Source organism: Osmerus mordax, chromosome 15 (assembly GCF_038355195.1).
Source record: "Osmerus mordax isolate fOsmMor3 chromosome 15, fOsmMor3.pri, whole genome shotgun sequence".
Lineage (NCBI taxonomy): Eukaryota > Metazoa > Chordata > Actinopteri > Osmeriformes > Osmeridae > Osmerus > Osmerus mordax.
Window position 1 is genome coordinate 6,365,123 of NC_090064.1, and position 13,697 is coordinate 6,378,819.

Consider the following 13,697-nt stretch of genomic DNA (forward strand, 5'->3'; position numbering starts at 1 on the left):
CCCCCTTCACTCTCTCTGTCTGGCTGTCTATCTGTCTGCATCTCACTGATGGTGCTCTCGATGCCAGCGCTGGAGCACATACAACATAAGCACTCACTGCCAGTGATGGAAGAGAGAGAGGAGCCCCACCCTTGTGTACGCCCGCTCCTCTCTCAGTCATCTCTCCTTCTTTTCCCCTTCTTACCTGTCACAGCCTCTCTCTCTCTCTCTCTTTCTCTCTCTCTCTCTCTCTCTCTTTCTTTCCCCCCTGCTTCTCCTCCCTTCCGGCTCCCTTCCCCGGTTCTTCCCTCCTTCCTTGCCATCTGTCCTCCCCCTCTTCACTCACGGCGTTCCCCTCCGTTTCTGCCTTGTCCTCGTCCCCTCGTCCTCCTCCCTCGGCTCCCCCTCTCTCTGTCCCGGCTCTGCACATGCCAGCACCTCGGCCTGTTCATCCCGAGACACGGGGAAACCCAAAAAAAAGAGGCCCTCGCTCTCTTCCAGGAGAGATTATAAAACAAAAGTCAAATTGTATTAACGCTTCTCGAGCGTTAGCGAGTGAGGCGTTGCCAAAAGGCAGACAGCTTCTCCGACCGCACTTTCAAAATAATAATTACGCAGTGAGAGATAGAGGAAGGGAGGGATGCAGGGAGGGAGCGGGGGGGGGGGGGACCAGGGGAAGGAAGAAAGAAAGTGAAGATCTGTGTTTTTATTTAAGAGAACTGAACGACTAAAATAGTAGAACCAGCTGCTATTCTTCAGGCAAGAGAGAGGGGGGTGGGGGTAGGGCTGGGGAGGGGGGGCGGGGGGGGGGGTTGGATTGATTTTCGGCAGCTGAGGCGGAGGGTCTGGTCGGGGCAGAAATGGATTGGAATGATGAAATCGCCCCTGAGAGAGAGAAAGACAGAAATAAAGAGAGAGAAAGAGCTGGTGAATATATCAGATTAGCGCCGACCTGGTCTTACATGAATCCATCTGGATGCTGATTAAGGAGGCACAGACCCCATGTCATCAGTCGTGGTCACGACACAAACACTGCAGGACCACAGCGAGGAGCATCTGGGCTCCTCAGCGCCACGCAAAATAACACATGACACTTCACATTTAGATTCAGATGTATGTCATTCGCTGCTCAGTGACAGTGTGTTACGGTGAGCCAATGAGATCGTTTTCAGGATGCTGTACTGATAAGGAAAACCTTGCTATTGGATGTTTTTAATGTTTACTCTAAAGTCCTAGCTTGTGGAGCTCTGCTACTGACTGTGTGCCTATAAAAAAAAAAATCGGATTTAAAATGGTCATCTTTATGAAGATATGATTTCCAGAAAGATATGTTTTGAGGTTTACTGTGCTAGTTCAGCTTTGTCTGCAATTTACAAAACGTTACAATTTCAAGCATGTTTTAGCGAAAGGAATTAGGAGGTTTGTGTGTGCCACCAAATATCTAAATATACATTCATGTTTTAATACATGCACATGCAAGCTTGTGGTTTTCTCATGAATCCATAAGGTCATAAATCTTGTTTTTCTTCTATATTTGACAAGTAACCGTCTGCTCCAAAGAAAGCATTGGCACCAACAACTAGAAATACATGCGCAGTACTTGAAAACCACAATTACAGGTCTATGTCCATAACAAGCCCGAGCAATGATATTCATTGTTACAGAGAAAACTTTTCAACAGTATCTGGTTTTGCTTGCTTTACTAAACTAGTTTAATGCAGATATATTGGACTTTACTATTTTTCGTTCTTGGTGGCCTTCATGCCAAGCTTTCAGAAAAAGACACTTTCAGAATTATCGACTGGCCAACAATAGCTCAGACTCTACAAGCTCAACTCAATCTTTCCAATTCAGTGATAGCTGCTGTGAATCACTAGGCGAATTTGACTGCCAATAAGATGCCAGCTCTGGTTATGTCACTGACAGATTGGTAATGCTTGTTTTCTTTGCTCCCCTTTCCCCCCCTCACCTATCTGTCAGGAGAGAGAGAAGACCATAGATGGATTTTCCACGAGACAGTGACCTGCAAAATAACCCAAAGAAACCATCCCTATTCCGGGCAATTATCTATAACGATCATATTCTGTTGCCATTTATATGTCATAATAAAACAGAGTTTGGGTGAGAGGGGTAAGAACAAGATAACCTTGTTAGTGGCGACTCGAGTCAAGGCCACTCTACAAAGTAGCACATGTGTGCTGTAAATTGCTCCCTGGAAGCAAGTTATATGACAGGTCATCAAGTCTCTTGTTCATCATAAGTCAGTCAGGCAGTAGTGCTCTCATAGAGTTTGCCCCTTACTCTGTCCTCGGAGACCCAGCGGATCATAGGGAGAGAGCTCGGCCCCTTTAAAACAGGGGATGTGGTAATGTTCTCCTCTTGTTAGACCCAGTTCAAGTCTTTTTCTATTTTGGATAATGTCGACGCACATGTGCACGACAGATCTCGCAGGTGCTCATTATGGTGACTGGTGTCACCCCTCGATCGCTCCCTGCTCCCTTCCCTTCTGCAACCGCAGCCTTGAACTCCACTGAACTGTATTTGACATTAGGCCTGTAATAATACCGGGGATATCTGGAGGTTGAGGACGTATGGCTGGGAAGAAAAAAAGGAGAATGAAGGAGATACGGTTTTTATACTCCCTCCATAACAGAACGGGAACAGTAGTCCATACAATTCATCACTCCCGCTCCTCACCCACATTCTTTGTGTACGTTTAATTTCGGCGTTAATGGAGTGTTTGGAGGGTTGAGTACACTGTGAACGGATGCAATCATGACGGCCATGTTTTAAAAGCTCAAGGCATGGTACCTTTCTGTGCGTGTCCTCTGTGTTTCCATGCTATTCAATCAACGGTTCAACTCAAGCGTCGAGGCAGGAGCATGGAGCACAGGCTATGTTTATTATCCTGTATTAAGTTATAAAGGCTAAGTGCATCGAAGACCCTGCAGGTGCTCTGAACCGCAAGGCTATATTTGTTTACGTTCTGAGAAGGCCTCTGGATCTGCTCCTTCCAGACTGTTCCATTTAACCATTTCTGTGAACAGCAATTAGACTTCCTAATGAGACCTTGGGCTACATACATTAAAGTCCTCATTCATCCTTTCTCTCTTACTTTTTTCTTCAATATTCTTTGGTTGTTTTTCATTCTTCCTTTACCTCTCTCTCGCTCGCATAGGGTTTCTCTTCTCGGTCTCTCTTACTCTCGGTTTGTCTCTCGTACACTAGTAGGGCAGAACTTGGCGACTGTGTCTTGCGTTGGTGCACCCTGCTGTGGAGGCCTGTCTCTTCCTCTGGTTCCCAATTTAGAAAGTCCTCCTCGGTTCCAAATGAAATACCTGGAGAACGAAGGAGAGGGGAACTCATAAATCCGGCCTTGTAACAACAACAACACTCTGGATGATCTCTCTTGATCCCAGGGATGAGCTACTGCTTCCTCCCCTTGTGAATCCCTCGTGATTGATTTATACTCTCAGCCGCCCGGGCGAGTCCAGCCTACCTTAACGGTTAAAGGGACGACACAATTCCACCTGCTGTGCCGTGCAGACGGGGCGACGGGATAAACTTGGCTCTGTGAGTCACTGGGTAAAGAGTGAAGCGGTGCACGGGGACGGTGGAAATCGGTTCGGTTTTAATAGGCCACGGAATGGGCTGTCTGTGTGCGTGCATGCGCGCGTGTTGTCGTTCCAGTGAGTCATGCTGAGACAGGGCAGGCCAGTGTGCAAGCAGGGAGGAAGACAGACAGGCAGCAAAACAGACAGGCAGCCAGGCAGACAGGAGGGAAAACACAATGGCAGGTATGAAGCCTGTCAGATAGTAGTAGGCTGGGAAGGCTGGAAGAGTGGCAGGCAGGCGTGAAGGGAGAAAGGAAGGAGGGAGGGAGGGAGGCATGAAGGGAGAAAGGAAGGAGGGAGGGAGGCATGAAGGGAGAAAGGAGAGAGGGAGGCATGAAGGGAGAAAGGAAGGAGGGAGGCATGAAGGGAGAAAGGAAGGAGGGAGGCATGAAGGGAGAAAGGAAGGAGGGAGGCATGAAAGGAGAAAGGAAGGAGAGAGGGAGGCATGAAGGGAGAAAGGAAGGAGGGAGGCATGAAGGGAGAAAGGAAGGAGGGAGGCATCATAGACAATAAGACACTCACTGATTTTCCCAAACGGCGTTGTTCGTTCAGCCACAATCAAAAGAGGACGTGATTCAAATAAAATGAAAACACGTCTTACCTGTGCAGTTATAAATCATAGCCTCTGGGTTCTTGTCTTCTTCCCCCTGGAAACGGTGGGCGAGCTAGGTCTCGTTCTCTCTCGCCCCATTTACTGTCTCAGTTCACTTCTTATGGGGCTGAGTGAGTAGGTTCCTTCATCGCATAGCTGCCCAATCAAAGCCCCGGAATTATCTGGTTATTTTCCTATTGCATCAACCTGAAAAGGAAAATATGCAACTGGATCCTTTTCATCAACTTCAGCTGATTGTGTTTACCTGTCATGTCTCAAAGCATAGCCAGACCTACTTTTCACTCTCCTGGAAATTCTTGATTGAGAATATGCCACTGGTATTCAAATAATCATCCCCAACAAATTTGAAGTCTGTTACAGAATGTGTTTCAAACGTTTGATGCCAAACATTTAAAAAACAAAATACAACAAATTAGTATAAGGGTCTGACCTGTCAATAACTCTGATTCACACTGAACTGAATGACCTTTGCAGAGCTTTGCCGGGTATGCTGGACAAACAGACTGTTTTCAGCAAGAGAAATGTTTGCCTCCAAAAACACTGCCAAACCATACAGCAGCACCATGACGGAGAGGAAGCCTAAGAGGCTCTTAAAGGCGTGGTTGAGTGGACAATCTAAAACGAACACATGACATATGATTTTAAGCAAAGTATAAGAAAACATAAAAAAACTAAAACGTTATAAGCATTCTATTTTGATAAATAAAAAGCCCTATTGAGGCATATGGCAGCGATAGACCTAAAATACGTTTGCGTTTTCAGTAGGCTGTACTTTTTGACCCAGCTCCCCCGTAGTTGTTAAAGCGTGTCCTAGCAACCGGAGACTTTGCTGGCAGTCGCGAGGTCGTTTCCATAGAAACTCACAAACGGATTCCTTGCTAAAAGGTTAACTAGCTACCTAGTTAGCAAGAAGGAGTTATTTGTTCTAGCAACAAATACAAAAACAGTTTTGGACATAGTGGGTAAGTTTACGAACTAATGAGTAAGGAACTAACTTTTGAGATACATGCTACTGTAGATATGCAATCAATAAACTAAAACATTAGAAACATAAGCAGTGTCTGTTAAATTTGACAGACACATCCGATGGCCACGTTAGCCAGCTAGCTATACATTTTGCTACACAGTACTAAACTAGACTATCTAATTGCAAGCTTGACTTGTAACTATCAAACATGCAGTTTGTCAGCAGGTGACGACTTGTCATGGGGGTTGCACTGACCAGAGCAGCACAGTGGACGACAGCAAGTTCAGGGACTGTCAAACTGGAGATCACACCAATGAACGAGTCCTTGCTGAAAGACATCCTGAGCTTTGTGGAACAGTTCAGCTCCAGACACCCTCGGGAAGCAAATCTTGTGTTCAAGGAGCCTTTGCAGTGGAACAGCTCGTTAGAGGCATCTGATTTCAAAACAGAGTACACCATCCGGTAATCATCATGCGGACTTGTGTGCTTTGCAATGGTTCTGGGGATGCTGTCATTGTGTCCACAAGTAACTGCAAGACTGATGTGTATAACATAATTTCCATTAAACTTCAGTTAAACATATCAGCTTTCAGCATTCAATTGCTAAGTACTTTCTCTGTAGCATTTGCACATTATTCTTTTTTAGCATAACATACTTAAAAGTGCATTCGATTTAACTGATAAAAATGGCTCACTACCTCCCATACAAATGATAGACATAGATGAAAACACAGGAAAAGCAGAGTTTTTCAAGAATGATACCTGTTCTGCTCTCATGCTGTAACATCAGGGTTTTGAATATGTGTGATCATTCTTTCCGCAGTGAACACAAAGTGGAGTCCCTGGAGAAGGACAAGGACGGACGTCCTCTCTTGCAGCTCTCTCCTCCCTCCATCTCCGTGTGCAGCTTTGGGCAGCTTTCTAGAATAGTCCAGTTGGCAAATGATAAGGGGCTGAAGGAGGTCAGAGCTGGCTTAGAAGGTAAAAGCATGGAACCACAGGATAAGACGTGAATACCATTTGCATCTTAAGTAGTCCGTGTTTGCTTACTACCAAAAGCCACGGACACAATTTGTTTGTCGTCCTTGTTATCGTATGCTTTCGCTTAATAGACAGACATGATTATGTTTACTATTCGACAAGGTTCAAATTATTGACAAATTATCTGATTATCTGATGTTCACAAATCAAAGAAAACAATGTCCCTATTGAAAAACCTACTTTTTAAATGTTACTGAGGGTGTACCGTAAGTAAATCGGTCACTGGTAAAGCTAAATATAATGAACCCAAATATTTGAGTCTGTGTGTCAAGGAATTTGGGTTATGCACCTTACAAAATGTCAAAACAATCTTGTTATTGTCAATTGACACACATGACAGTACTCTCACAGTGTTTGCCATTCCTCCCACCAGCCAACCGAGACGCCGTGGCGAAGATCCTCGGCCCGAGCTTGGCCGCGGTGGCGGGTGAGGACTCCTCTGTTCCCCTGGAGAAGGTGGACAAGGGGGACCAGGCCCAGGAGACCGGGGTCAGCCTGCTCTCCCTGCTTCGGCAGCTGGACACTCAGCTCCTCCGCAGCTCCCTGGAACACATCCCCCGGTGGGTAGCGCCGCTTCCCTCTCCCTCCTCTCCCTCGGCGTCGCACCAGTTCCTCCGTAATATATCAATCTTCCGCCCGCTCCTCTCCTATGCGGGGCCCGAGGTACATGAAGGGCTCTGATTGGAAGCAGGTCCCAGGGAGACGGAGGAGGCGGACGAGTGAGATGAATCGTCTGTTTGTTCTGTTTTGTTTTTCCGTCTCCCTCGCACAGGGAGGCTGGACTCGGCCCCGCCGCCGCCACAGCCGTTAAGAAGGATGTCGAGCTGTTGAAACGCTTCTGCAGTGGAGGGGAGAAAAGGGTGTTGAAGTCGGTTCAATACACATCAGGTTTGAATTATCTTCACATTTCACTCTCGGTTGCAAGAAAGCGATTGCTATTAGGCCTAATACTGGGTACACCGAAAATCAAAAAATGTCTGTGTTGTACCCCCGCAAAACATGGAAGTCATTACATCTGTCAGATTTCAGTTTTCTGAGACATCAATCAATTTCTTCGCTCGCCTCAATGCAGTAGATTTACATTGCCTTCATAATTAACCGTCAAGGGGGAAGACCCCTCTACACCCCATAGTGATAAATGTAGCCTTTTGAGAAATGTGTCCCAGAACACCAAGGGAAAATTGAAACCTTCTATACAAATATGCTCATTCTCCGACCTGAGATATCGGGGACGATTTAAACTTTGGCGGTTTGTCACAGGGCAGCCTGTTTTTTAGAGGATGATTTATAAGTCAGTGAAATCACCCCGCTTCTAACCTGGGCTGTCTTCAGGAACCTGCACTGTGAGGAGGAACAATCTGTCATTCTCCCTGGCAGCAAGGCCTCTCGCCATGATTTCTCCCTCTCTCTGTGTGATGCTACTGCACTCTTTGAACCCGTGGAACTTTATTCCCCCCCCCCCCCCTTCTTTCCTGTCTCCTTCTCCTCCCTACGAAAAAAAAAAAAAAAGGAATTGCGATGTGACCTGATTTTGTATCGTGTGCTCGCTTAATGATGGAATCCCATTGCTTACGGTCTATAGATACAGTCACATTCCTCTCTGAGTCTGGCCTGAGAGTCCGTTTTTTTTCCGTGTGTGTGTGTGTGTAGACTATGAGTTCACCAATGGCCGGCGCGCCCCCCCCCTGGAGACAGGTGCATGGGGAGATCTGCTACCTCCTCATCGCACCCTGCGACACAGAGCCTCTGGACGTGACCTGCAGCACGACCGGAGTCTTTCTCAATGGGGTGAGGGTGTAGAGAGGACCCGACACTGTTCCTCACTGAATACCATGTTGACAAGTCGTTAAGCGGACCACTGAAAAGTAGCGTTTGGCAAGGAAGAGGAAATCGCTGAGCCTATGCTATGAAATCGGGTTCAAACAACCGGATTTGGTTTCCTCATACGTAACTGTGTAAATGTAACAGTGCAGCTGACATTGCTAACAAACATCAACGTGGAAAATACCAGGGGCGACATAAACAATGTTTTTTTAATGTTGCTTTAACTTATGACGGCCTTGAAGCTTCCAAAACATGAGGTAAGTGTCACTGAAAAGTGAATCCTTTCACCTAGGCCTTCAGTCGCATGGATGGATTCCAAATTTGGCCTTGGTTGAATGTTTAGAGCTCCCCACAAACTTCAACGTGTGCGCAATTAATCATAAGAGAACATTTCGCCTGCCACGGCATCTCTCACTCTCTCAGTCGTGGACTAGCCGAGGCTTCCTGTCTCACTGTTTCTTCACCTGGAAACCGTTCCGTTTGGGACAGACGTACAGTCTGAAGCCGTTTTTTCTTCTCCCGAATTAGCAGTGGTCCACGCCGTTGAGTCCGATTAAGCCACAGCTCAAGATAAGGCGGTCGAAGATATCGGTCGCGTGGCAGCTTTCGAGACCTCATTCGTTCGGAATCTCCCCGTGACATCATGTGAATCGGTACTGATCTTGAATTCTCTTTACAGGGTATAAAGCGGGATGGAGAGGAGAAGGCTTACAACAGAAGGGGTGACGTGTATAAGGACCTTGTAACTCTTCTGAAAAGCCGCTCTCCCCATTTTGCTGAGAACGTCCACATGCAGGTACAGTAAAGTCGGCCTCACAGCTACCATCGGCTGCTCCAAACAAACTCCGCATGAGCAACCTTTGACCTTTTCCAAAAAGCAGCAGCAGGCGACAGTAAATGATGAGGACATTCCCCGTGTCAGACAACTGCAATTGCTGTTGCTCTTGAAAAGCCTCTTCTTTGCCGGTAGTGGTGGAACAAAAAATGATGCATTTAGCTGATTATGGATGACACAGCGTTACGTACGGGCGAGTGAGTAAGGATTGTGAAATCAGTGTCTGTTCTCGTGCGCACATGTGAGCTAGTGTCTGGTTGTCACATAAAGAATTCTCTGAAGCCGTGCATCACTGGCCAGTATTCCAGATCACCACAGTCTAAAAAACAGCCCAGTTACTTTCTCACACACACACAAACACACACACACACACGCGCGCACACACACACACAGTCATGTGTGCTTTGAAACATCAGTGATTCATTCAGTAGTGCTGTTTCCTGCTTAAGTGATTTGATGAATTAACAAATCACTCAAATAATGGCTTCAAGATGTAGGGGGAAAATGTGTGTATCATTCGAAAGACTTTTTTCCCTGTATTATTTTTTGGGTATTTTCACACAAGGTTCTTACACTATAAAGTCTGGGAGGGAGTCAGTCAATAGCAGCAGTGTTACCTTATTTCCTGATTTGTTTCGCTAAAAACTTGGTGAGGTATTTTCACGACATAATGTTTCAACATTTTGTTGTTGTGCTACCCATTGATGGTGCTTAATTCTGCTCTAATGTACTGTCATCAAAATGAGATTCAATTGAGGCACAACGTTTTCTGTTTGGCAAAGATTTTTATAAGGATTAAGAGACAACATCAGAATAATATGGTGTAAATAAGTTACCCAGATTGTTATAGGATGATGCTGCAGACATTGCCAACAGCACTAGCTCGTGTAGGTGATTCCAGCACAAAATTACAACAACACTTTTACAGGTCAGGGTAAAATTGGTCCCCATAGAGGATTTTCCATCCATATGTTCGAACGTTACCGGGACATTAGCTGCCCCTACTGTTAGGCGACTCATTTCCACATATTAAGCCTCGTAGCTTTCGGACGGATTGTGTCTGGTCAGTGTGTGCCGTGCGCAGTGGAGGCGATCGAACCCAGGCTGGCACAGACAGAGATGGGTTTTTGAGTAGGGGGGGGGGGGGGGGGGGGGGGTAAGTGAAGTCTTTATTAACCTGATGAGCAGTGCCAGGCTTAGCCGTGTAAAAAGCAGGACATCCAGGCTTTAATGTTTTACGAGTCTTATGTGAGGAGCCGTGCCCCGAGTCGAGCTGTCTGAAGATGATGGACAGAGGCAGTAAAAAAGCTACTGTGAGCGGGTTTGCTCGATCGCAAATCATGTCCCTGGTTCTCCTTTGTGTCTCCCCTTTCTCCTTTGAAGTAGCTGTGTCGGACATAACATGTAGTGGGGATGTACAATAGCGTTCTTTGCTGAATCCCCCACTGCCCCAAAGACATTCGTTGCGTACATTTTGGGAATCGTGAGGGAGTCCAAACGGCGAATCGTTGATGTTGTACGTGAACCCGATCGCTAAATACAGACATTGTGATGATTGCAATGCAATGGTGCAAGGAGGCCTCCAGTGCACAGTGTTATGCTAACCTCTCAGGCATTCGATAGGACTCGTGCTCGTGGACCCAAATCCCTTTCGAGTGGCCTCCGAAAGGAGTTGCTGCGCTGTCAGGTCAAGTACACCGAGTCAGTGGTCTAATTCAACATGAGCACGGCAGGTCACAGCCAAAAACAATACAGCGCCAATCTCTGAACATATCTGTTGTTGTCCATCGGGAGGAAGTACAACATTTTTATTTTATTTTTTCTCCTGTTTTATTAGATCAGACATTTTCAATCGAATAAGCAAAATAACCGGAGTGGAAGAGATTTGAATCAGAGGAAGCAGACTCAACGTCTCAGTTCAAGTGTTGGAGAGATTGAAAAGTGTTGGAGTGACCCAGACATGCGTGATTAGACATTGGACTTGCTTTCGCCATTTGGATGCATGAAACGGGTTCTAAAAACCCGAGCTCTGTTCTTTAGGATTGGTGTTATTCAGATCTTTCAATGAGTATAACATTCTCCACTGTTGTACCATAGCTGCTCCTTTACTTCTCCATAACTGACAGCTACAGATTTGCTGCACTTCAGATTTTCCATCTCTGTGAATCCAGTAATTAGACACCAGTCAGCCTAAGCACATGTAGACATTTGGAGTTTTAGTACCGGGCAAGGGTTTGGAATAAGACAAATGGGAGGCCTACAGTCGAGTGCCAATCATTGAAAGTCCCCCATCGTAAAAAATGTTTGTTGTCGAGAAATATGAGGAAATCTGCAGAGCTGCTGGAGTACATGGGTCTGAAGCCTGCGAGCTCTCTCTGTACTAGGCCTGGGCTTTGTGCAGTAGCGTTGCCATCTGTTCTGGAAGGTTCTGTCCTGCGTTAACACTTGTGATTTGTCAGGTAGATTAGGAAAAGGGGGGAGTTGGACACCAACAAACTGACTGGCGTAGGAGGACTGAATTGGCCCACTTTGCTCCAACAGCAGGTCACTCCTGGTTTTACGACAAACAAGCCTTTGTAAAATGACCAAGCCTGCTGGGCACTCGTCTGTGTGAACACCCCGTGCAAATTATTTTTCCCTGCCCCTAAAGCAAAAAAAAAAATATACAAAAATAAAATGGAGCTTATAGAGACCGTTGACGGTCCAAGCTATTTTTCACCCAAACAGGTGTCTGTGATTAAAAACGTTCCTGCCTGCGAACCATTCATATGTGTTTTGTTGGCATTCTTACGCAGGTAGTAAAGTTGGGAATGAGACCTTCAAAACGTGAAAAATCATCTCTGAATAATAGTGACACAAAGGCTCTAGTCTCTCTGTGCCAAGCTGCAAGGTTTTAGCACGAGGAATGTAAAGAAACAATAAACTTGTGATATTGTTCAGCCAATTAATGGGGGGGGTTGGGGTGGGGGGGGGGTGAGGTGGGGGTATGGGCAATGTGTTATTCTGTTCACCCCCCACCCAATAAAGGCCGATTTGTTAGTCTGCCATATTCCCGTTGAGAAAGACGGCTTTCATAAACAACAGTCACTGATACCGTTTCAGAGGCCGGATTAGTTTTAACGTGAATCTTCTTAGTCTGAGAGAGCCGGCACTCTCTCAGTCACCAGTGTGTGATGTGTCCCTCATAGAAAGACCAAAGAGGCAACATGTCAGATGTAGTGTGGAAAATATGCCTTATGACTTAAAAGAAAAACGAAAGGACCGAGGACCTTTTGTTTAAAAAGAACAATCATTTAGAGGAAGAACTTTTTAACGACCCAAGTCCATATAATTTTTACGACCCCGAATTTATTGTATATTTCACTGCTAGCATTTCGGTGCAAATTGAGAGAGGTCCTTTTTTCTCACTACTTTCCCTATTCTTTCTCTCTCTCTCTCTCTCTCTCTCTCTCTCTCTCTCTCTCTCTCTCTCTCTCTCTCTCTCTCTCTCTCTCTCTCTCTCTCTCTCTCTCTCTCTCTCTCCTCTCCTCTCTCTCTCTCTCTCTCTCTCTCTCTCTCTCTCTCTCTATCTCTCTTTCTCTCTCTCTCCTTTTTTTTTACCTCAACAGGACTTTGCAGTTCAAGAAGAACCTCCGTCAACACAACAGATCCAACATGTGGAATCGGTTGATGCGAGGAACAAGGCCAACCCCAGAGGTCTTACGAGCATCAGGAAAAGAATGTGCATGAGAAGGCGAGACAACAGCTTTCGCCGAACAAGCCAGACGGCAAAAAGAAATTAGAACCATCTCTGAAATGGAAGAACCTCGGTCTCTCTCCCCCTCATGAGTATGTGATAATTCCACTCCCTGGATGTCTTTTGAAATATCGCACTGCCACCACGTACCGTGCGGGGCTGGCCCCTCTCCGGGCCAGTAGACGAGCTTTTAAGACTGGGGTTGATGCTGGAGTCCGGAGCTGTCCGTCTGTTCGCTGTGTGTCTCCTCCACATCATGCCAGCAGTCACACACTATAAAGAGATGGTTTATATACGGCTTGTAAATTTGAGGGAAAGCACAAATATTCCTGATTATACGGCGATCAAAGTTAATGGCTGTGTTCGCTGCCTGAAAAGGAGCCCCTCCGCTCGATTACGGGCAGACGTCTCGGGGAGAGGTCTCCCGAAACACAGCAGTGATCCATCGCACATGGGCTTTGATTGATAAATAGATTTAGCAGGATCTGATCTGTTGCAGCTGTACCTTATGATAAGTGTCCCCCAATTGAGCAGTCACTGGCCCACGATAAAAGTGTCTAAACGGCTATAAAGCCCACCAATCACTCTCACCCCCGCGATTTGAGGTTGTAATAACGCGAGATAAAGAACTATTTGTCACCATGGATAAAAAGGGGGAGGGGAGATAATGGCTCTTCATTTCGGGTCGTTACAGGGAAGGCGAAAACAAGAAATCCAAGAAGAGCGCGGGCCTGGAGATGTCGGAGGAGGCGTCGACCAGACCCGAGAGCAAGAAGAAAGCCAACTTCTCGCTGGCGTCCTCGCCGGGTCGCCAGTCCTCTCAGAAAAGGTACGTGCCCGCTGGATTAAGGCCTCGTAGTCCCCGGCAGGCCCACTAGACCCTGCTTGAAGGGACCACGTCCTAGTAGCAGGAACGCACTAGGGCCATGTCTGCTGAAGTCACTGAAAAGTCTGGCACGGATCTGTCGCCCTTGGCGATATTTTCAGTGGAAACTGATAATAATCTTTTATGGAAGCCAATGTATAGTCTGATGTTCACTTTTCCCTCTGCCTGGTCCCACTCCTAACAGCGCAGGTCTCCAGCTGTC

At 46.4% G+C, this 13,697-nt stretch overlaps 1 protein-coding gene across 1 annotated transcript in view; it reads left to right on the top strand.

The window, feature by feature from the left end:
- The first annotated feature begins 5,411 nt into the window (after positions 1 to 5,411).
- The window catches only part of odad2 (outer dynein arm docking complex subunit 2), a 37,275-nt gene continuing 28,989 nt past the window's right edge, over positions 5,412 to 13,697 (top strand). Inside the window, 11 exon segments of the mRNA XM_067252114.1 lie at positions 5,412 to 5,635; positions 5,997 to 6,154; positions 6,588 to 6,637; positions 6,698 to 6,774; positions 6,987 to 7,102; positions 7,865 to 7,893; positions 7,895 to 8,002; positions 8,718 to 8,834; positions 12,482 to 12,542; positions 12,545 to 12,701; positions 13,304 to 13,438. Coding sequence (XP_067108215.1) covers positions 5,412 to 5,635; positions 5,997 to 6,154; positions 6,588 to 6,637; positions 6,698 to 6,774; positions 6,987 to 7,102; positions 7,865 to 7,893; positions 7,895 to 8,002; positions 8,718 to 8,834; positions 12,482 to 12,542; positions 12,545 to 12,701; positions 13,304 to 13,438 — 1,232 coding nt within the window.